The sequence below is a fragment of the Saccostrea cucullata genome, unplaced genomic scaffold, assembly GCF_032062105.1.
Source record: "Saccostrea cucullata isolate Sc308-1 unplaced genomic scaffold, CSIRO_AGI_Scuc_v1 ctg2809, whole genome shotgun sequence".
Classification (NCBI taxonomy): Eukaryota; Metazoa; Mollusca; class Bivalvia; order Ostreida; family Ostreidae; genus Saccostrea; species Saccostrea cuccullata.
In genome coordinates this window covers 40001-61944 of record NW_026934898.1, presented here as the reverse complement: position 1 = coordinate 61944, position 21944 = coordinate 40001, and the positions used below count along the sequence as shown (strand labels likewise).

At 31.8% G+C, this 21944-nt stretch overlaps 2 protein-coding genes across 2 annotated transcripts in view; both read left to right on the top strand.

The window, feature by feature from the left end:
• Positions 1–1930: 1930 nt before the first annotated feature.
• On the top strand, positions 1931–4951 carry LOC134241503 (uncharacterized; the record flags this gene model as incomplete). Its single annotated transcript, XM_062723547.1, has 4 exons — positions 1931–2132; positions 2317–2418; positions 2674–2752; positions 4194–4951. Coding segments are annotated over 4 exons (987 nt in total), but the record flags the coding sequence as incomplete, so codon positions are not given.
• Positions 4952–13099: 8148 nt separating this feature from the next.
• LOC134241507 (uncharacterized) overlaps positions 13100–21944 on the top strand; it is a 16143-nt gene continuing 7298 nt past the window's right edge. Inside the window, exon 1 of the mRNA XM_062723550.1 lies at positions 13100–13176. Coding sequence (XP_062579534.1) covers positions 13116–13176 — 61 coding nt within the window. The 5' untranslated portion in view covers positions 13100–13115. The remainder of the gene's footprint in view (positions 13177–21944) is intronic.

Here is a 21944-nt window from a genome sequence, read left to right as displayed (position 1 = left end):
TTGTACTTTTATTGGGTGTTTTCCATTGTTACCCCACCCTATCCCCGAGTTGTGTTATGAAACTTATGATTTATACAAACTTAATCTTCACTACCCAAGGATGCTCCTGAAAATATATGACTAATTTTGGCTTGTTGTTCTTGAAAAGAATATTTTAAAGATTTTTCATACTTCTTCTTTAAACTTTGATCGTCAATACGGTCCACTTTTCTCGAGGGTCACTTCTGTGTTAGACTATGGCCCCAATCTACGCCAATGGTTATTTTTTTTAACCAGTTTGAATCTAAATGAACATATATGTATTGAAGTTTTCACAAAAGTTTCTGGAAACCGGTGGTTATTGAGAAGTGTTTAACGGAATAAAGTTTCACGAATTTTTATGTGTCTCTCATGAAATTTACGGACATACTTAATAACCATACGATTTGCCTTCGCTTGTGTTTTTTAACTCAGAATGTTGTGTTTTTCAAAACTCGATTTTCAGAGATACAGATTGTATTTCTTTTCCAGCTTTACATAAAATTTCAGCTCAGTTGAGCCTATGGCCCACAAGAAATGCACACAAAATTTTTATTTTTTTTAACCAATTTGAATCTAAATGAATATATATGTATTGAAGTTTTCACAAAAGTTTCATGTTTTTTACTCCTGTGGTTGTTGAGAAGTGTTTAAAGGATACCACCAGTTTCACGAATTTTTATGTGTAAGGCGCAACTCTTTAGTAAAACAAACTTTAATACCTTTCACTCAAGAAAACTTCAGAAAATTTGCTTAAAAATCGCTTGTGTTTTTTGATACCACGAATAGTGGAAAGCTTGCAGTCACCATACATATAACAAAAAGTCGACAGTCATAAAATTAAAACCGCTTTAGACAAACATTTTAAAATATTTCAATCTTTTCTAGAAAAATGTTAAATTTTATTTTTTAATAAATTAGAATTTCAGCTCAGTTGAGTATGTCCAGGCGGCGCAACCTCGAAACACAAGAAATCACACAAAATTTTTTTAAAGGATTTTATTAACTTAAAGGTTGAATTTTTCAGAAGAAATACATAATTCTATAGAATGAATGTAAAATTAATAAACTAATGATTAATCTGGCATAGAGGGACCTTTATTTTATTTTAATTTTGAATATTTCAATTTCAAAGTGGCTACAGGATAATATGTCAAGGAATGTCTTTTAATGTCAAAATAGATTCAGAGAGAAAAGGGATACACAGTTAATGTCAATTTGCAGTCAAGGTGTGAAATATTATTCACGTAAAAAAATGACGTTGATAATTGTGTTGTAGATATTGAACTCCTAAAAGCAAAATATGTTGACAATTAAGGGCTCCAATGTATTAATCCATTTGGAAAAACTTGAAGGCACTGCTCTTCATATAAACAAGGCGGGTTTAAGTCCGTCCTTCTCATCAAAAAAGTTATTATAAGAAGCGGACATTGAAAAAACAATGACGTTATCGGACGTCATGAAAATAAACGACGACAGCGCCGGGTGATCATATAATGTCGTTTTCATATTATAATAATTTGGCAAATAATGAACGTATCAGGCTAAAAATTTCAACATTTCTTTATTTTTTGTTGTTTTATATTAATATAAATTTTGAAAGCACAGTAAGTTAATTTTATAGCCTCACTTAAAAACTTTTTGATAAATAGCTTTAGGTCATCGTCACAATGCACGCTTTTTTCATCCACTCGTGTCATCGGCGCGGGAATGAAAACAAAATGCGACTTATGACTAAGATAAAATTATATTGACATATTTATATACATGTAAATAAATCTAAAAAAAAAAAACACTTAAACTTAAGCTAATCCCTTAAACCATACGTGAACACCTGGCAACTATGATTAACAGAAAAAAAGACAAACTCAGTTCTTTTTTATTATAAAATTTTGTTTTCATGGAGTACTAATTTGAAAGTCCTGTAAATTATTCAGTCTATAACAAAAGTATTCTTTTATATAATAATATAATTATTTTCCTCACAGAAGATTCCACAAAACCAACTACTGTATCATCTAGAAAAACATCAAACACTTTCAAAATTGTAAAATTAGGAGATTCTGGAGGCAATGGGAATGACGTCACGGAAGCCGTCTCAAGAGAAACCACTAGTGAGTCTAAAAAATGAATATTTAAATTGTAAGAAAAAAATAATGTTTCTATCTTTGAATATTATATCTTTCAAAGAAGTAAGCTACAAGTACACTACAGAAATTTTTACGCAAAATTGCAGCTCATACTAATTTTGTATTCGATCTTAATATTAAACTCGAAAAATAATGTTTTTGCCAATAGAAACCACAACAAGATTTCCGGTTCCGGTCGGTAAACCCGACGATACGATCGAAGACCACATTAACAATGGTGGAGATGGATCGCCAAACAGGGACCTTTTAGGTGAGGAAAGGCGACGTACATGAATTGTTGTTCTTTTTAGCATGAAAAAGATCCCTCGGTGCTCAATGGCCCTGAGTACCGAGTATAGAACAAAAGAAGCTCTCCACCGGCAAGTGGTAGCGTCTCTGTATGAGTGAAAAATTCTCGAGAGGGACATTAAACAACATGCAATCAATCAATCAATCTTTTTAAAAAAGTATTTTAAAAATAAGATCTGTAATCAACATCCTACAAGTAGTATGAATTTCATTGCAGTGCCAATAACAGTGGGAGGCGTCTCGTTTTTTGTGGCAGTTCTGGCACTGCTCCTGCTTATCGCTAAAAGAAAACATATGTAAGTACATTTATATCAACTGCATACTTTCAAGATTTTCAATAATATGCTGCGCTTTTGTGAACTGTATATCATTTGAGAAATGTGCTTGTCTAGATTATTTCACTTCGTCCTGGCTTGCAAATAGTTGTAAGTTCACGTTTGTTAAGTTTTTTTTTTGTTTGTTATGTGCGTTTGTTCTGCAAAGATAATCGTTCGTTTTGCATTCATATATGTTTGTTACGTACATGGTTGTTGGTTTTGCTTTAAAATTTATTTGTTCTGCGAAAAGGTCTGTTGATTATGCATTGTTTATCATTTGTTAAGTTTTTATGGTCATTGAAATTAAAATGTTTGTTTGTTTTCTCACTTTGGTAATTTTTGTCCTTTCCGCTGCCCATACCCACGCTACATGTACATCATCGGTGTCAGAGTAAGCACCTATATTCTGTATATACATACATGAAAATGAATCGAACTCGCATCGATGATGGATCAGGCATAGTAGAATGTAGCATACAGAAGAACATTCTTGCTTGGTGTTGACATGTCTAAAAGTTATTCGAGAGTCAGGAGCATGTTTATATGAATCCAAAGACTTTCTAAACAAAGATAGAGACAGTATTTTGTAATTTCTCTGGTCGAAATAATGTCCTTCTTGAAACCTATCATTGGGTCAATCATATTTTGGCTGATGTGTTTCATACCATTTATTAGTCTGTCTTCCACACTAAACATACTAAACTACGGAACGTTTTGTTTACTTGATCAAAACATAGGACCCCTTGGCATCTGATCCCATCTTTAAAATTTCCTGGGGTCTGTGTTTTATGCCCTGTTAAAAGGTTTGTACTGTTTGTAGATTTTTTTTCAGGATCGAACACAGTTCGTCATTATCATCTTCCTCATTCAATTACTGAGAGAGTATAACTGGGTAAAGGTTAATATCAAGTCTTTTTGTAATATCTGTATATTAAGCCAAAGGTTGTCCAAGCTAGCATGGATAATGCGTCTAGGAATGTATACTATCAGATTTGTTTCGTATGCTGGATCTGCATATGTTTTCCGAGAAAGACTGAATTACAAAGCTTTTGTGAGCAGTCCTATTTCATAGTGATTATTATCCCAACATGCTCCATTTTGCTGTAGGGTTACACACTACCAGAGCTGTTTTTTCGTGTCCTTGATATTTTTACATTATGAGTGACAATGCCACCAGGATAAATTTCATAAAACAAAACCACTTACAAGTAATTCAACTGCATATCAATAGTGATCAGCTTTGATGAATGTCTGTAGAGATGCATTCTACTAGACATGCTTTGGTGCTGGTGATCTGACCTATTTTCTCCGCATGGTTGAATACTTTTAAGTGATTTTTTTTCAAAATAAGGTCATATCTATATTCCTAGGCCTTTATGTAAAGCTTGTACTCTCTTACACATTTTGCATTATTTTTTAGAAGAAACCGCCAAACTCGCAGTGTGCAAAGCTCTCCTGACCTAGAACAAATTGATGAGGTTGCATCCACTACAACATCCGTGGAAGTGAGATATGGCCGTTCTAAATATCACCCGAGTAACATTCTCGTCCCATCCGAAGAGATCACTTATACTGCCATCGATGCCGTGGAGACAAACACCAATCACTCAGATAGTTCGAGGTCGGGAAGTTTAGATCACATGGACACGACTTTAAGAAGATTCTGCGATGGCAAACGTTTAGCTATGCATTTTGATGAGGATGGCTACGGAATCGTTGACGATGAGATTAAAGATGGATTTGACGATAAAAGATTTGACCTGAAGAGAACTCGCAATGGCGACTACGACCACCTGAGTTCTTTTAAAATAAAATGGCGGAAAGCCGATGAAGAAACAGACGCCTTGTATGACCACTGTCAGGCAGAGGTAATTCGGGAGAGTAAACAGGGAGTGGAGATTGACGACACGTATGATCATACATCTACTGTGCTTATAAACAAACTTAGAAAAAGTAACGACCAGTCTGCCTCAGCGTCTGATATTTACCATGACTGTATGTCTGAAAAAGTCACAAGCATTTGAATGGTGGGATAAAAGTCATTCTAACTGTGATAAGAAAACAAAATATGCAGGGGTATTTAAGACATTAATTGTGTACCAGAAAACCACTGCATGAACTCTTCAATGTACATATAACAGTCAACTTTTCATTTTCAGTCACGGATACCGTCCCGATAAAGTGATATTTTAAATCCAATTGATTCTCAAATGTTATGAAGTAATGTATGAAACAAGTAACATTACATCTGAATCATGAAACCTTTTTACGAGGGGTTATCAAAAAGTTCGTGGACTAGCGCCATAAAATTAAAACCGCTCAAGGTACATAAATGAATTTTGAAATATCTAGTTAGCATCATCTTTTCTATCCAAAGAATAAACCACAAATCATGAATTTTATTTTTTAATAAATTAGTAATGTTTTTCTAAGCAATGGTATGTCCAAGCGGCGCAACCTCGAAAACGAAGTTTTTTCGACATATGTGTAACTGAGAAAAACTCATTTGATGTGATTATTTGACATCCAAAAATCCCGTTAATTCGGTTATGTGTTGTGACACAATTATTCTATAAAATACTTAATTTTTCACTTAATTCTGAACGTTCTTTGAAATTTTATGAAATTTTACACGGAATATCTAAACAAATGAGGCCTTGAAAATGACGTATTTCCGTCCAACATTATATTATGTTTTGCCCCTGAAAAAAATAGTATAGACCTAAAATATGTTGAAACTGGCTACATAGAAGTAAAATGCATCCATAAAGTACTTGTCTTTTAATGTCAAAATAGATTCAGAGAGTAAAGGGATACACAGTTAATGTCGATTTGCAGTCAAGGTGTGAAAAATCAATCCCGTCAAAAATGAGTTAATCATGTGTTGTAGATACAACTCCCAAAAGCAAAATATGTGTGTCTCTCCCAATGTATTAATCCATTTGAAATATTATATTCATTGAAGGCCACTGTTCATGATATTGTAAAGTCATATAAACAAGACGGCTTTAAGTCCTTTCTCAGCTCCAGGGAATCTCAACAAAGTGTATGAGGTAGAAGAAGCGGACATTGCAAAACAATGACGTTGTCGGACGTCGTGAAAATAAAAGACAGCGCCAGGTGATCATATAATGTTATTTTTATTTTATAATGATTTGGCAAATAATGAATGCATCGAGCTAAAATTTTCAACATTTCTTGATTTTTTGTTGTTTTATGTTCCTTATAAATTTTGAGAGCACAGACTACATAGTACTAATTTTATAGCCTCAGTCCACGAACTTTTTGATAACCCCTCGTATATGGTATACCATTAGCTGAATTATATCAATGGATAGTTTAAACTGTGTCAAAGACAGCAGAAAAGGGACAAAGGTTCCTAGTTAAAATTTTAACACAACAGGATAGAATGTGTGTTATTTCAAAATCATAATATCGATACTGAGGATTATACACTGTGGAAAAGTTTAATGTACTTTTATCTTAGAAATGCCTATGAATTTCTTAAGTCTTGGAAGATCGAATTGACCACAATACAAATACTACATTTTGTATTAAATTGTGAAGAAGAGGCCCCGTAAATGATTCATTTAAATAATCTTTAATTTTTGAAGATAGAAAGATGCTTTATTAATTTGTGCTTTTATATTTATTTTCTATTTCAGAAAATCAAATAATTTATTTATTGATATTATACGAATCTTGAATGAAATATATATTAAATTTCTTAGTAAATATACAAACCTTATGCATATATATACATTATATTTTGAATCATATTTAAGATAATTTGTGAGAGTACATCTCTACAAAAATGTTTTTAGTTTTCACCTTTAGAAGCAAAAAAGGATGTAATTTTATTTTATACTTTTTATAATAAAATTTCATCCTTTCATTTTTTGCTCATTCTACAGTAATGGGTTAATTTCAATTTGCATGTGCAGCATTTTAAAGCTGGTGGATTTTCATTAGGATTAGAACATGCATTTGATGCTACTATGAATTGAACAGCATATCAACTATATGAAAACTACCATTGTACTTATGAAAAGTGTATTTCTTTGTTATTTAATATACATGTAATTTGGAATAACATTGTACGCATATTTCTTATACTACGCAATTACATTTTTATTGCGTCAAGGGTATTTACTTCTGTGGTTTGTCTACGTTAGTGAGTATGTATAATTATACTTCTAAAGGATATTACGAACTACAAACTTTTCACCATGAGAATGAATCACAAATATCTTCATGTAACGATTGTGTTAATCAATGTTAATAGGACATTTGACTGTCTTATGATTAAATCTAGAGATTGAATATTATCTCATGCTTGTAGGGCATAATTTTTATCCACTTTCTTAAGGGTCAAATGTCACATTTCTTGCAAATACAGCCAATTACATGCAAGTATAAGTAAACTTTTTTTGAGTATACGAAGAAAGAACATATGAATAACATTCTTAATTTGTTTGTTGTTTTTAAATAAAAATCGAAAGGAAACGAGAAAATGTTCATTGTGATAATTTTTTTCAATCAAAATATTATAAAAATACTATATGTTTACAGTGGTGGCACAGCTTGACCCGTATATCTCTTCCCCCCTCAAGATAGAAAAAGAACAACTCTTGAAATTAGTAGTGTTATCGATTTGAAACTTTCATACGTTGTATCATCATTATTCAGATAATTAGTTGAACTTTACAAAATAATGTCTGCAAAAGACCAAATGTCTTCTTTATTGAAGCGACTATTTTGTGAATACATTAAGTAAGTACCAACAAAGCATTTAGGTTTTTATAAATACATGTGTTAAAAAATTAATGATTCTCATGGAGAAGATGTCGACATGTGCAGATCCAAGATCAAACTGTCCAAGTGAAACTGTGTCCATTCTCTTGATCCTTTGACATGAAATTAAGCTTTAATACTGTACGTTTAACGATTTAAGGAAAATATATTTTCAGAAATTATTACATACTGTTAACTAGTGATAGACCTTGATTTTGAAGGTTTAAGGTGATATTTCAAGATATATTAAAGGCATTAATTCTAAACTACAATAAGCAAATAATGCGATAAATTATTAAAATCAAGTTAAATTGGTTTTAAAATGTCAGTATGGAACGCCATCACTGCCTTATAGCATACAACTATGCATTTATTATGTCAATTTATCATTACGTGATGTGAACATATCTTTACGTTATGTCCATTTTTTATGAGATGATGTAAATATATCTTAACATCATGTCAATGCTGCATTACATGAAGTAAATACATCCTTTCATTATGTCAGCACTTCATAACTTGAAGTAAAAAAATCATTATGTGAAGTGATAATGTGTTTACATTGTGTTAAAACTTTATTGCATGAAATGAATTTTTCTTTACATCATTTCATTTCTTTAATATGTGAGGTCAAAATTGCATTACGTCAAGTAAATTGTGTTTTATAATTAAACTTATCATTACATGAAGTCAAAAGCCCATTCCTTTTTGAAAGTGTATATTTCTATTTTATCAAAGCATTATTACGTGATATGGATTTATCTTTATTTTACGGCGAGGGCATCATGATGTGAGGTGAACACATCGTACCTTTATGTCAGTGCTTTATTACGTGGTGTAAAAAGGGTATAACATAATATGAACATATCTTTATATTACATTTTTATTTCATTTTGTCAAAACTCCATTCCGTGATGTGGATATATAATTACGTTATGTCAACTTTTTCTTATGTGATTGAAAAATATCTTTATATTGTGTTAACCCTTTATCATGTTGATTCCAAAAGTTCATTAGCTGATGTTAAAAAACATTTACATTGTCTCAAAGCTGTATATCTAGTACATAATGAATGTTGATGACCGTTTTTAATGACACTTATTAGACAAATTACAGGCACATAATATCAAATCATAACTTTACTAAGAAAATGTAATGTTCATTGTTTCCACTGATGTAATATATCTGGAAAAATATAGGACTGAGTTAAAAGTAGGATTTCCTTGACAAGTTTTTTCGGGTAAATGATTTTTTTTTCCTGATTTTCTTTCAAAAAAAGATGCTACGTCACTAAATTTTTTTTAATCATTCCAGGGCTAGGACCAGTTCATCTAAATCAATTGAATATGCCTTAGTAAGCATGCATGGGCACATATCAGTGGCAGATATGGGAATCTTGAAAAAGGAAGGGGGACGGTATATGTTGGAGACCAAGGGCGGAAAGCGGAGAATCTCTCAGGCTTTATAGTTTTCAACTTAATTCAGCTAAGCTTATTGTGAAACTAATGCAATGTCCTTCAAAGTTTAAGACTTTTCTTTAAAAAAAAATTCAAAATAAACAGAAAAAAAAATGATTGCTGCACGATATAATATTTGATTCAAGATTGTCAATATTTGTCGCTTAAAGTTTTCATTTAAAGATGTCATTCCCAAATCGCTGAGAATCTCTTCTAGGCTCTCCCGCCATTTTTAGTGCTTGCGGAACGCGGAAAATACGTTATGCTCATATAAAGGCCGAGTAACAGAACAATACAAATTTTTTCACATCAGTAATAAAAACTAAGATTCATGAAAAGTATATTTTATAATTGTAGGATGTGTTAATGTCATAAAGAGTTGACATAATGTAAAGGAAAGTTAACACGTGCAGTAATAGTGTGGGTTAATGTCATAAAGAGTACATAATGTAATGGAAGGTTGACACAATGGAATAGTAGTGTGGGTTAATGTCATAAAGAGTTGACATAATGTAATGGAAGGTTTGGAATAGTAGTGTGGGTTAATGTCATTTGAATTTTTTGTTTGTTCTGCTATAAGGCAGAAAATACATATTTGGCTTGCACCTAATATTAACTGCTCTCCATATGAGTGAACTATTCTCGAGACATTAAAACAACATACAACATTAACTGAAATTTACTGAAATAAATTAAATTTTTAAAATTACAACAGAAATTCATTTATCCCATTCATCAACCTCTAGAAACTTATCAATACAGTCAGAAATTAATACAATACTTATTAAAAGAGGAAATATATATATAGCACTGTTATATATCCAAAGAAATGACTAACATAACTAACTATAAAAAATATAATTTAAGGTCAGATGACATGTTCCTCAAAAATATATATAACTTTTCCCAAGAATTTGTCATTGAAATATAGGTACTTAAACAAGTTTCCTCACAAAAAATTAGGGTACCTTACCAGGCATTTGGACAAGATACCACAGGATAATATTTCTTATATATCCCATATTGGTACACATCTGAATGGCCTTTATCACAATTTTTGATGTAATAAAAACATATTGAAATCAATGTAAAATTAATATTTATATAATACCAAGAAATATATAATTACCTTAATATATAATTATAATAGAATATAGTTTGAAACCAATATTTGAAATTCATATCCCTTGGGTCTATATTCAAGGTCCATTTGAGGACCTAAATATGAAGCTTGTACAATCTTTTTATATCTCGCAAAGAAACGTAACAATACAACATGCTATTTTCCTTTCGCTTAAAATTCAAATTCATGTCATTGGTGCAGAGTTCGTTTAAATAGTCCATACATAGGGACGCTTGTGATGGGACCAAGACACAAGAGCCAAATACTGATTTCATTTTTACGTGACATACAATTGTCTTTCTCATTTTCTTATGTTTCACATTAAGTAATGTACATTTTTTCGAAGAAATATTTCCTTCTTCTGATTCACATCATTGATTAAATACTTTCTGTAAACCATTAATCATTAAAAACCATAAACAAATAAATAAATTAGGCATTCGAAAATACAGGTATAAAGGCATAGGAAAGGAGTCTGTTGTCTATAATACGTTATAAAAAGATCTCATCATCACAAGCATCCATTGTTGAGATCAGAATTATGATTCCCATTCTTTTGTTCTTGGCTATTTCCCTGACTGTCTGTGGAGCGCAGGGTAAGATCTTAATTATCTATAATTAATATCCTTCATGAATCTCAATTTCGTTTTTTGAACAAATATTGCAATTATTATGTCAATAGTATGATAGACCTTTTTTGAAAAAGAATTTTTTTAAGCCAAGCATACAAATCTAAACACGAATAGAGTTAGGTCGAGTAAATTAAAAATAGATAAAGCTTCATACGATATTGAAACATAAAAAAATTATTTTACAAACAAAAATGACATTTCTAGAATGACCACATACCATGACTTATAAAAATGTAAATGATATTTTTGTTATAAATATATCTTGTTACAACAAGGCGTAGAAAACTACAGTTTCGAATAATGCATTTTATTAAGGAAATTCATACCTCCAAAACATTCAAATTGTAAAGTGAATAAAATGTTTACAAGGTTTTAATCATAAAAACTTATTCCCGAATTTATGAGAATTTTTCTTCTCGTAATTTTTTTGTAACGTATAATTGTTTTGTGATAAATTACATGCACAAGGAACTAAAATTTGCGGAAATTTTATTTCGCTGATTAAAACTGGATTTACAGATCTATAGCTATGTCGCAAAAATAAGGTGTCGCAAAAATGCGAAACTGCAGCAAATTACATGTACCCAATCTTTTACTTTTAATATTGTGAAAAAAATTATAAAATATTTCTTTTAGATAGTTCGTTCCTCAGATTCTGAAACACCCAGCAGTTAATTACTCCCCCAACGCCAAAATCGTTTTTGTTACTTTATAAACTTCACTTGTTACAAAGTGCATTGTATAAAGAGCATTTAATATCATTGCATGATGCCAAGAATATTGAATGATATTAAGTTACGTGTTGAAATTTTTTTAGGAGGAAATTCAGCTTAATAAACTATTTTTTTGTAAAATTATTGCTCCCAGGTGAGAAGCAACATCCTTACGGATAATCATGTTTAATTAATGAATTGATCTTTTCCCAATTACTAGTATATCAGCTTTTTTGAAAACATCACACTATATCCATCTATTTTAATTTTAGCACCTGGTACAAACCCTCGATGTCCCTTAATACGATGTATGCCAGTGAATCCACTCTGTTTTGCTATACCAACTTACATATTTTATCAGGGATTCATATGCCGAGTGTGTGACAGAAGTTTTTGTCCTGGAAGATAAAAATAATTCACTGAAGTGACATTGTGATTCAATAGTCAAATAAAGATAATTCTGTGCATAATCAATTCATAATGGCATAGTTGCATAGATTTTGAAGATAAATTTTGACATGAAGTAAGGAATCACTGTCTAGTCTGTTGAGTAAAGATATACCAGGGCATCAACAATAATTGGAAAGGTGGGATAATTTGCACTATTGGCGAAGCCCGTTATGAATAAATTATCCCACGTTTCCAACTATCGTTGATGCCCCTTGCATACTCAACAAACTAAACAGTGATTCCTTATTATTTCATTTCATTGTGAAATTAAATTGTAAATTAATTCAGATTTTAAGAATGTTTCAAATTACACAAGGCCTCCCACGTCAATTTCAAGATACATATTTTGATACTTTGCTAGAAACAGGCTTTAATTGTAATCTTACGACAAAACTTTATTATAAACGTGATGACTTCAACATTAATCGACAACTTCCCTTACTTATATATATCTCTCAGCAGCAAGACATTGCAATATACCCTAAGTATTTCTAGAAAGAATAAGCAATTCAGAATGCATACGGGATTTATATCTCTCAGTTGATGCGATACAAGCAAGACATTGCTCTACGTACGCAGAAACAATTTCTTAAACGATGAAAGTTAATTATTGACGAAGAAGTTGATGGAACAAGAATATAAGTTGTTTCCTTTAAAGTAATCATTTCGTAAGTTCTATGGTCGATACAGAGACCTTGTCAGCAAATACAATTTTATAAGCAAGTCAAATAATTCTTGAGCAGGAACACGCGGCAGCTGCGATGTGAGCAGAGGATACTCACTCCTCCATGGTACTGATCCCACATCTGGTATTTTTAAAATAGTTTTGTATTTGCTCTGCTCCTAATTTGTATTGTTTAATCGACTTCTAGGCTTAAATTCTATTTGATATCCCTTGTCCGTTGTAATATCCTTTTATATTATTTGACTCAGTTTTTTTTCCTTATTATTAATGTTTAACACTTTATCATTTCTTGTTTCATACGAAGGGAATCAGATTATTTTCGTATTCACTTATTGAACTCCAACTTTATTCATGTCTTTTATATTGTAAACAATTCGTCATAATCAACCTCATGCATATGAAAAACTTAACGATGGTTCAGGAAGGAAGTGTTCCAAATTGCATGCTACAAAAGATCTGACAGATATTCATTTATTTTGATCAGAACTATGACAACCCATCTTTTTGTGTTCTCTTGGACTATTTTGCTGACTCTCTGTGGTGCACAGGGTAAGATCAATATTTACATTGTCATTTTCTTTAATGGTAATATAGAAATTAATGTTCTCTGCACCTTTTGCCTAATAAGACGATTTTTTAAATGTACTTCTTCTTTTTAATTCCCCCCGAGCAAAATATTTTAGTATTTTTTAAATATTTGTACCTGGATTGTCGATGTCGTCGTTTTTATTGTCATCTTCTCCCGATGAGTTATATCAACTAAACTTGTCGAAGAAATCTTAAGTAAAGAATCTATTTAATTATGTTCAACACCCCCTTTTTACAAGTGTTATTACATAGTACAAATGCAAGTTGCTTCAACTTCAAATCATAAACCGAGGGCAGGAGGTTTAAAATATCTAAATACATATATGTTTTCCTTCTACAACTAAGCCATGATTTTACTCAATAATATGAACGCATCCTCAGATAGTAAAGTTTCCCCTTGGAAATTTTTGTAGAAATAATTTTTGTAGAAACAGTTCTATACAAATTATAACCCGGTACGATGGATCCACAACGCGTCCGATCCAAATTTTATACAGAAATTCAAAGAAAAAGGGTGGTCAAAATCGCCTTCTTAAGAACAGCATAGTCAAGATTATTCATGTTTAAATGAAAGTATCCGTATGCAGTAGTGTAGATTTGTGTTTGTTGAAATCAAGACTCCTGTGGTAGGGTCATCAACGTTTTATATTAAGTATACAATTTATACTATTTCTTATAATTAAATAGGTATGGAGATAACGAACAGTATTCAAGCTGGAAAGTCCATTTAACAATACAAAATAGGAGCAGAGCGAGCAAGGGTTTCCAAAAAAAAAAAAATAATAATCAGAGGTGGGTTCAGGTACTATGGCAGAATGTACATAACCTGCCGAGAGGTCATCCTTGCTGTGTGTTCCTTGTCATGTTAGGGGGAAAATGCGGAGAGATCCTTTGACAACACAGTGTGTAAATGGCCTAACAATCAGTATGAAACACGCCAGTCAGCATTTGGCGTAATGATAATTTTAATTTGCTGACAAGGTCATTGTATAGGCCATAGAACATATGAAATGATGACTTTAAACGAGACTGCCGATATCCTTGCTTCATCAACTTCTTTGTCAAGTACTTACATCGTTTTAGAAATTGTTCATACATAGGACGTGCTCTTCCGTATCGAATCAACCGAGATGTATAAACTCCGTATGCAGGTGACAAAAGTATAGTGCTGCATAAGTAAGGGAATTTGACGATTGAAAAGTTTAAGTCATCACGTTTATCATAAAGCTTTTTCCGTTGAAAACCATTTACGTCTTTTTTTCTGGTAAAATATCTAAATATGAAACAGATGTGTGAGACTCTGTGGTATTTTTTATTTCAAGCTCACCGGGATATTGTGTCGACATAGGATGGAAATAACTATTGTTAATTGGCAATACGCCGTCAATACATAGGAAGAAATATTGAAAAATCTACAATTCCTTATGAATCTTATTTTTAAACATGTCGGTCAACGTTTTATAAAGCAAAAAAAAAATATTAAAGAAAATTCATAAGTATTTATGATTTTTTTCAAGAACAGCAAAGCTATGATTAATCATATTAAGAGAGAAATACATGCATACAAAAGTACAGAAATTGAAGTTTGCTTGAACTCATGTTCCTCACTCCGGAAGGGTAAGAAAGAGATGTGAACAACAATCAAAATTTTTCATAGATAATCTATAATTTTTTTTTAGAAATTCATCCCTATAAGAATAGCAAGTTATTGTTATTCATATTTATCAAAAAGCATTGTAATCCTAAAGGTAGTATAGACTCAAATAACATGACTTCAAATATTGACCTCTAGACCTAGGTTAAGGTTACAGTAAGTATCACAAAGGAACATATTGAAGGAAAAAGTGCTGATGAAGACTCTGGTGAGTGATATGCCTCATTGGCATCTCTCTTATCTTAGCACAATTCACTGATCCACGATGTCCTGTGTTTCGGTGTGAGCCAGTAACCCCATCCCACTGCGCTGTTCCCAGATATTTTATAACTCGGGAAGGATGGCTTTGCAGAAGATGTGATAGGAATATTTGTCGACTTCGGGACTGGTATGTCGGGAATGGCTTTTAAGAGGATGTGATAGGAGGTAATTGCCCCCGGGACTGGCAGGCCGAAGGGTGGATAGTTAACAAATAGAAAAAATAATGTTTGTAAACATCAGCAACAACTAACATCTATTATAATTTGTTTTATTTACTATAAACATGATAAAGATAATGACCTCATAATAATGTTTCACAGCAACTGCTTTATTTTGTTTTACTGTAGTCAAATTATACATGAAAATTCCAGAAGAGTACATAGAGACATTTAAGGTTTTTTTTACATAATGTTCCTCACTTCATTGTGGGGGTATGGTTTTTATATAGTACTGAAAAACGACGAATTTTGTTATTGATTTTAGTAAAATAAAATTTCTGATTTCAAATTTCCATCTGATTTACACAACTATCAAATATACATGTATTGTTATTCAGTGCTCCCGAAGTTTCTCCATCACTGATATTTTAATATATTTATCAGTAGAAAAGAAAGGGGCTTGGTAGAACATTTATTGGAATCCGCTTATAGGAATGGTAATGATTTGAAATAAGAAAAACAAAGTTTTAAATAGGAATAAAAAAGTATAATGATAGAACCTGTTACTCGCCATAATGTAACCTGGGTTGTAGGTACTCTCTGTAGATTAGATATTCAGTATTTGTAGGTAATATGAGGGTCATCTAATAAGTAATGCAACATACAGTGTATCATAATAAATGTTGAGACATTTCAAGTAATTTTTTTTACAGTTAAAAAGTTCCATTAAAGAGGTCTTAAACACAGAAAAACGTACCCCATAAATTTTCCTATTGCCTTCACAAAGAAAATCATTTTTAAAGTAAGCATGGTCACCACATTGAGCAGAAAATTATTTATAACTGATCTCTGCCAAGAAGATAACAGTAACAGCGTGTGTAAAAACTGTGCTTTTAACATAAATCGCCGAAGAACTCATATTTAAGATATGACTATAATATGTTAAAAAGATGATTTTTAACACTGTATACTTTTCAAATGTATGAATTAATTTAGAAGAAAACAGGAAAGTTTAAATATAACAGTCAGTCTAGTCTATTGAAATTTGAGGGGGCACCAAAAAATATCGATGTTATGTGCCACATGATATCTGAAAATGCTAAATTTACATGGAAAGACATCGTTAAGATGCTAAACATTTAATCCTCACTGCATTTTGTAGAATTCTGACAAAGAAAAACGATATAGCAACATTTCTATCAAATAGGTGTCCTATTTTCTAACAAATTCCTTAGAGAAAACTCGCGTTAAATGTGCCAATGGTTTATTTAAAAACAAATGTTTTTAAAAATTAAAAGATTTGATAAAATTGCTTGATAAATGACAAAACATACGTGCACTTTTTTTTTTTTTATTAATTATTATTTTTTAATAATAAAAAATGTGAAGTCAAAGGAAAAAAGTGTCATTTAATTATGATAAAGAGAAGCAAGGGCTCCAAACATGTTTTATTAGTTTTCGTATATTTAGAGAGGTCCATTAGAATATGTACATAGATCAAAATAAAGGACAAACAAATGTAACATTTATGTTCGAATTGCACCGAGTAAAGTGCGACAAATTACCTGAAACGGTAGTCCGAATTTTGGTGACCAGGGTATTTTTCCTGTGCCTCACAAAACAGTTGAATAAAAGCGTAGAGAAATGAATTAGATTTTGAAGAAAAGAAAGTACTAAGCAGAACATTTCCATCGCTCATATTAGCTTGATCTAAGTCACTGTGAAATCTTTTCATTCCCAACACACATGAAAATAATCAAAGGAAGATTGTATAGAGCAGCCACGGACCTCTTTAACTTTTTATTTTACCTTGTTATGATCTAAGTTTGATCTAGATATAGGACTGCCAAACGAGGCATCAATGATTCGCAAACACATTCTTATTGTGTGTTATGTTTATTTAGCGTGACATTTGCAATATCTTCTTCATGGAATAAATACATATATTCCACTTATTATATCGACTGTGCAGAGGCATCGTCCCCTGGTACCCTTTGTATCCAGGTTACCTTTTCTTTACATGAATAGTATGCTACCTTCAAGATCACAGATTTGCATTTATACCTGATAGTACCATTAGTTTATATATATACATATATTTGTATGTAAATTATAATTAAGGAATAACTGTCTTATTTTTCGATTTCATGAAGTAATCAATCGATTGACTTGCGTGATAGTTTGCATAAACGCCGAAGGCGTTTATGCATAAAATTATCACGCAAGCCAGTCGATTGATCATCTTCATAAAATGGAAAAATCTGACAGTTATTCCTTATATTTAGATGCTTTGATTCCGCCAATCCACGTGCTCCAAGCACTGCTTCTGTTTAGCTGTTGTCCCGCCCTGCACGTGTTTTTTTGGAACCGCGCCAAAACATTGATGGGGAAATAAAGTACATTTACAATTGGTAATTTTATCTAGGACAAAGACATTGGAAATGTAAATATTTATGTATGCATGGATATGTATAACAGTAAGTGTATGTTTGTGTATGTGGGTATGCAACTGTGTATTCAGATTAGAATGTGAAATATCTATTGAACTAACTCCAAAAGATTATTTTGCATCAAGTTTATAATTATATGCTAAGTACTTATTAATTATTATTTCTATTAACACTTAAATGATTTTTTTTGGATTGAGCGCTTTCAGTACTTAGGGTACAGGTTACCAGACTGGCTTTGTAGAGGTATCATCCCCTGGTGTCCTCTGTATTCAAGATGCACTATATACATGTACTAGTATTAGAGTACTGCCATTATTACCAGAATTTTGAATTTTTTTAATTTAACTTATATTTATAATTTTTATTTCTTGTTTGTTTGTTTGTTTGTTTGTTTGTTTGTTTGTTTTTTTTGTTTTTGTTTTTTTTTTGCTTTTTTTTTATCATTCTGTGGTTTTCTATACTTTTGATCCAGTGTGAGACTGTACTGTGAATATGTAACAAATCCTACATTTTCATGATGATACAACTTGTGGTATTGCACTTCTCCATGTCAAACTTAATTACTTGTCATATTACATTATACATCTATAATATGAAATTGTAATCAGTGTAATCATATTGTAATAATTTGTTCATGCCCCCCGAGGGCCCTTGATTGGTGAATAAACATTCTTCTTCTATTTAGAACTGCCTTGATTAGCACTGAAACTATATTCATCGTCAACTAAAAAAAGTGATTAGCTGACGACAAAGATTATAAAAATCCTTGGCTACGACTTTGAAATAATTTTTTTTTAAATTGATATTCTTATCAATGCAACTTTGATTCAAAATAAAACGAGCACAAAGTTTGCCCTATAAATGTAAAACTTCACATCTATAGTGTATTTTCAAACAAAAATTAATACTGTCAGACTAATCATTTTGTACGTAAGGACTTATTGTCTTAAATCAAGAACTTGATTGATGGTTATAAATTATCGAAGACGTTAAAGAATCGTTATTGAGTTTGTTTAAAAAGTTTGCATTTGAATACGAATTAGGGCTAGGTTTGACCACAAAAATGTATTTCGATTTACATAACACAGATTTTTCTATTTTCATGATTTCTCAAAAAAACTAAATGAATAATTACCTTTAATCTTTTTAGACACCCCATTTTTTAAAAATTAAATTATCTACTATTTGGTATTCCTTTTGCAAAACTTTCCAAAGATGTATTCACCTCCAATTTATGTTATAAAATGTTTTGTTATATGATTGAATAATTTTCATCTCTCTGATTGGCTGAGATCCAACTATGTTAGAAAAATACTACGTTGTATTGACCTGCACGTGACGGTCCAGGTCAATACAAGGATTTACTTTCTCTACATTGATCTAAAAATAGATTGGGAAATTCCAAATTGATACATATTGTTTTGGAAAGCTATTTAAACGACTATGATTTTTATGCCCCCGTAAACGAAGTTTCGGGGGTATATAGTTTTTGTCGTGTCCGTCTGTCTGTCTGTCTGTCTGTCTGTCTCTCTGTCTGTCTGTCTGTTTGTCTGTTTGTCCGCAAAAACTTTAACCTTGCCCATAACTTTTGATTAAGTGGCACCATGACTTTCATATTTCACATGTGTATTCCTTGTGACAAGACCTTTCTTTGGGTACCACCAAATTTGACCTTTTGACCTTGACCTTGAGTTTGGCCCACTTTTACATTAAAATTTTAAACTTTTACTTTGGCCATATCTTTCGAACAGTAGATACGAGGACATTTATATTTTACATATGTATTTTTTGTTAAAAGACCTTTCATTGGATACCAACAACCTTGACCTTTTGACCTTGACCTTGTAGATTTCCGCACTTGTGAAAAAACTTTAACCTTGGTCATAACTTTTGAATGGAAAGGGATAGGGCTTTCATACTTCAAATATTTAATCCTTGTGAGAAGACCCTCTATTGGATACCAAGAACTTTGACCCTTTGACCTTGACCTTGGAGTTTGACCTACTTTTAAAAAAATTAGCCTTGACCATAACTTCTGAACGCATAGGGTTAGGGCTTCCATACTCTACATAAGTATTCTATGTGGCAAGACCTTTCACTGGATACCAATTACCTTGACCTTTTGACCTTCACCTTGGTGATTTTTGTACTTATTGAAAACACTCTAACATTGGCCTACTTTCAAATTTCACAAATGTTTTCCAGTGAGAATACCCTACTTTTGATACCAATTAATTAAATTTGTATTAAGAAAAGTTTAATTTTCGTTGCCATACGGGGGCATCAGTGTTTAACAAACACATCTTGTTTTTCATGTGAACAAAACATAAGCGAATATATATTTTAGGGTGAGGAATGTAAGAGGGGATGCAGGGACCCCCCTCCAACACTTTTACTGAGCAACAATATATTTTTTACTTTTTGGCAGTTAGTTTTCCCTGATAATACTCCTTCCTTTCAAAATCTATCCTATAAAAAAGACTGACATTATATATTTTTTTCATGGCAACTAAAATTGATAAAAAAAAAATTTCAAATTGATACGACTGGTAAGGTTTATTTACATTTTAATTCTGCTTCTCTCTTGTATTTGGCTAGGACTTAATAAAATGCAAACAAGTAATGAGCTGTATAATTTTATCAGTGAATCATATAATAAAACAATTATTGCTGTTTTTTCGGTCAGTACATTAAGCCATCTTCGAAGTACAATATTTACCGAGCCCGAAGGGCGATGTGAATATTGTACTTCGAAGATGGCTAAATCATTGTATTGACCGAAAAAAAACAGCAATAATTGTATAATTATTCATGTTTTTCATCGTAGTCATACATGTATGTGTAATGTGAAAATGTTTTTGTAGAACAATAAACAATTTTAATTTCTGTCTAAATTTTATTTCTGAATGTTATAAAATGCCTATGATAATGAAGTAAATAATGGTGGGGGTAATTTATGTAATGCTAAAATTTCAAATTCTCTAAGAGAGTACGATTTAATGCATTGTATCTACCTATTTCAACACAACAATGATATAGATATCAATTTATTTGAACCGGAGAGAACTAACGATTTCCTACTTGTCTTTCTGTCGACGTCTGCCTCGGACATAGCTTCTCTCTGTCCATCAAACTGTTCCCATGTCTACCCGTCAGTTGATTCTTAAAGTTGCTCTCATATTTTGATCATTTTATTTTTATGCCTCCGTAAATGAAGTTTCGGGGGTATATAGTTTTTGTCGTCTCTCTCTCTCTCTCTCTCTCTGTCTGTCTCTGTCTGTTTGTCCACAAAAACTTTAACCTTGCCCATAACTTTTGATTTAGTGGAGGTATGACTTTTATATTTCATATGTGTATTCCTTGTGACAAGACCTTTCTTTGGGTACCACAAAATTTGACTTTTGACCTTGACCTTGGAGTTTGACCCACTTTTACATGAAAATTTTAAACTTTTACTTTGGCCTTATCTTTTGAACAATAGATACCAGGACATTTGTACTTCACATATGCAATGTTTGTTGAAAGACCTTTCATTGGATACCAACAACCTTGACCCTTTGACCTTGACCTTGTAGATTTTCGTACTTGTGAAAAAACTTTAACCTTGGCCATAACTTTTGAACGGTAAGGGATAAGGCTTTCATACTTCTTATACGTAATTCTTGTGAGAAGATCCTTCATTGGATACCAAGAACTTTGACCCTTTGACCCTGACCTTTGAGATTGACCTACTTTAAAAAAGCAAACCTTGACCATAATTTTTAAAGAGTTAGGGCCAGTGCTTTCATACTTTACATATTTAATTCTTATGACAAGACCTTTCATTTGATAACAAGAACTTTGACCCTTTGACCTTGGCCTTGAAGTTTGACCTACTTTTTAAAAAAAAAATTGAACGTTGGCCATAACTTCTGAACGGTTAGGGCTAGGGCTTTCATGCTCTACTTAAGTATTCTATGTGGCAAGACCTTTCATTTGATACTAATTACATTGACCTTTTAACCTTGACCTTGGAGATTTTTGTACTTATTTAAAAACTTTAACATTGGCTTACTTTCAAATTTCACAATTGTTTTCCAGTGAAAATACCCTACTTTTGGTACCAATTAATTCAATTTGCATTTATGAAAAGCATAATCTTTGCTATGTTGCCATACGGGGGCATCAGTGTTTCACAAACACATCTTGTTTCCTATGAGTGTGCCT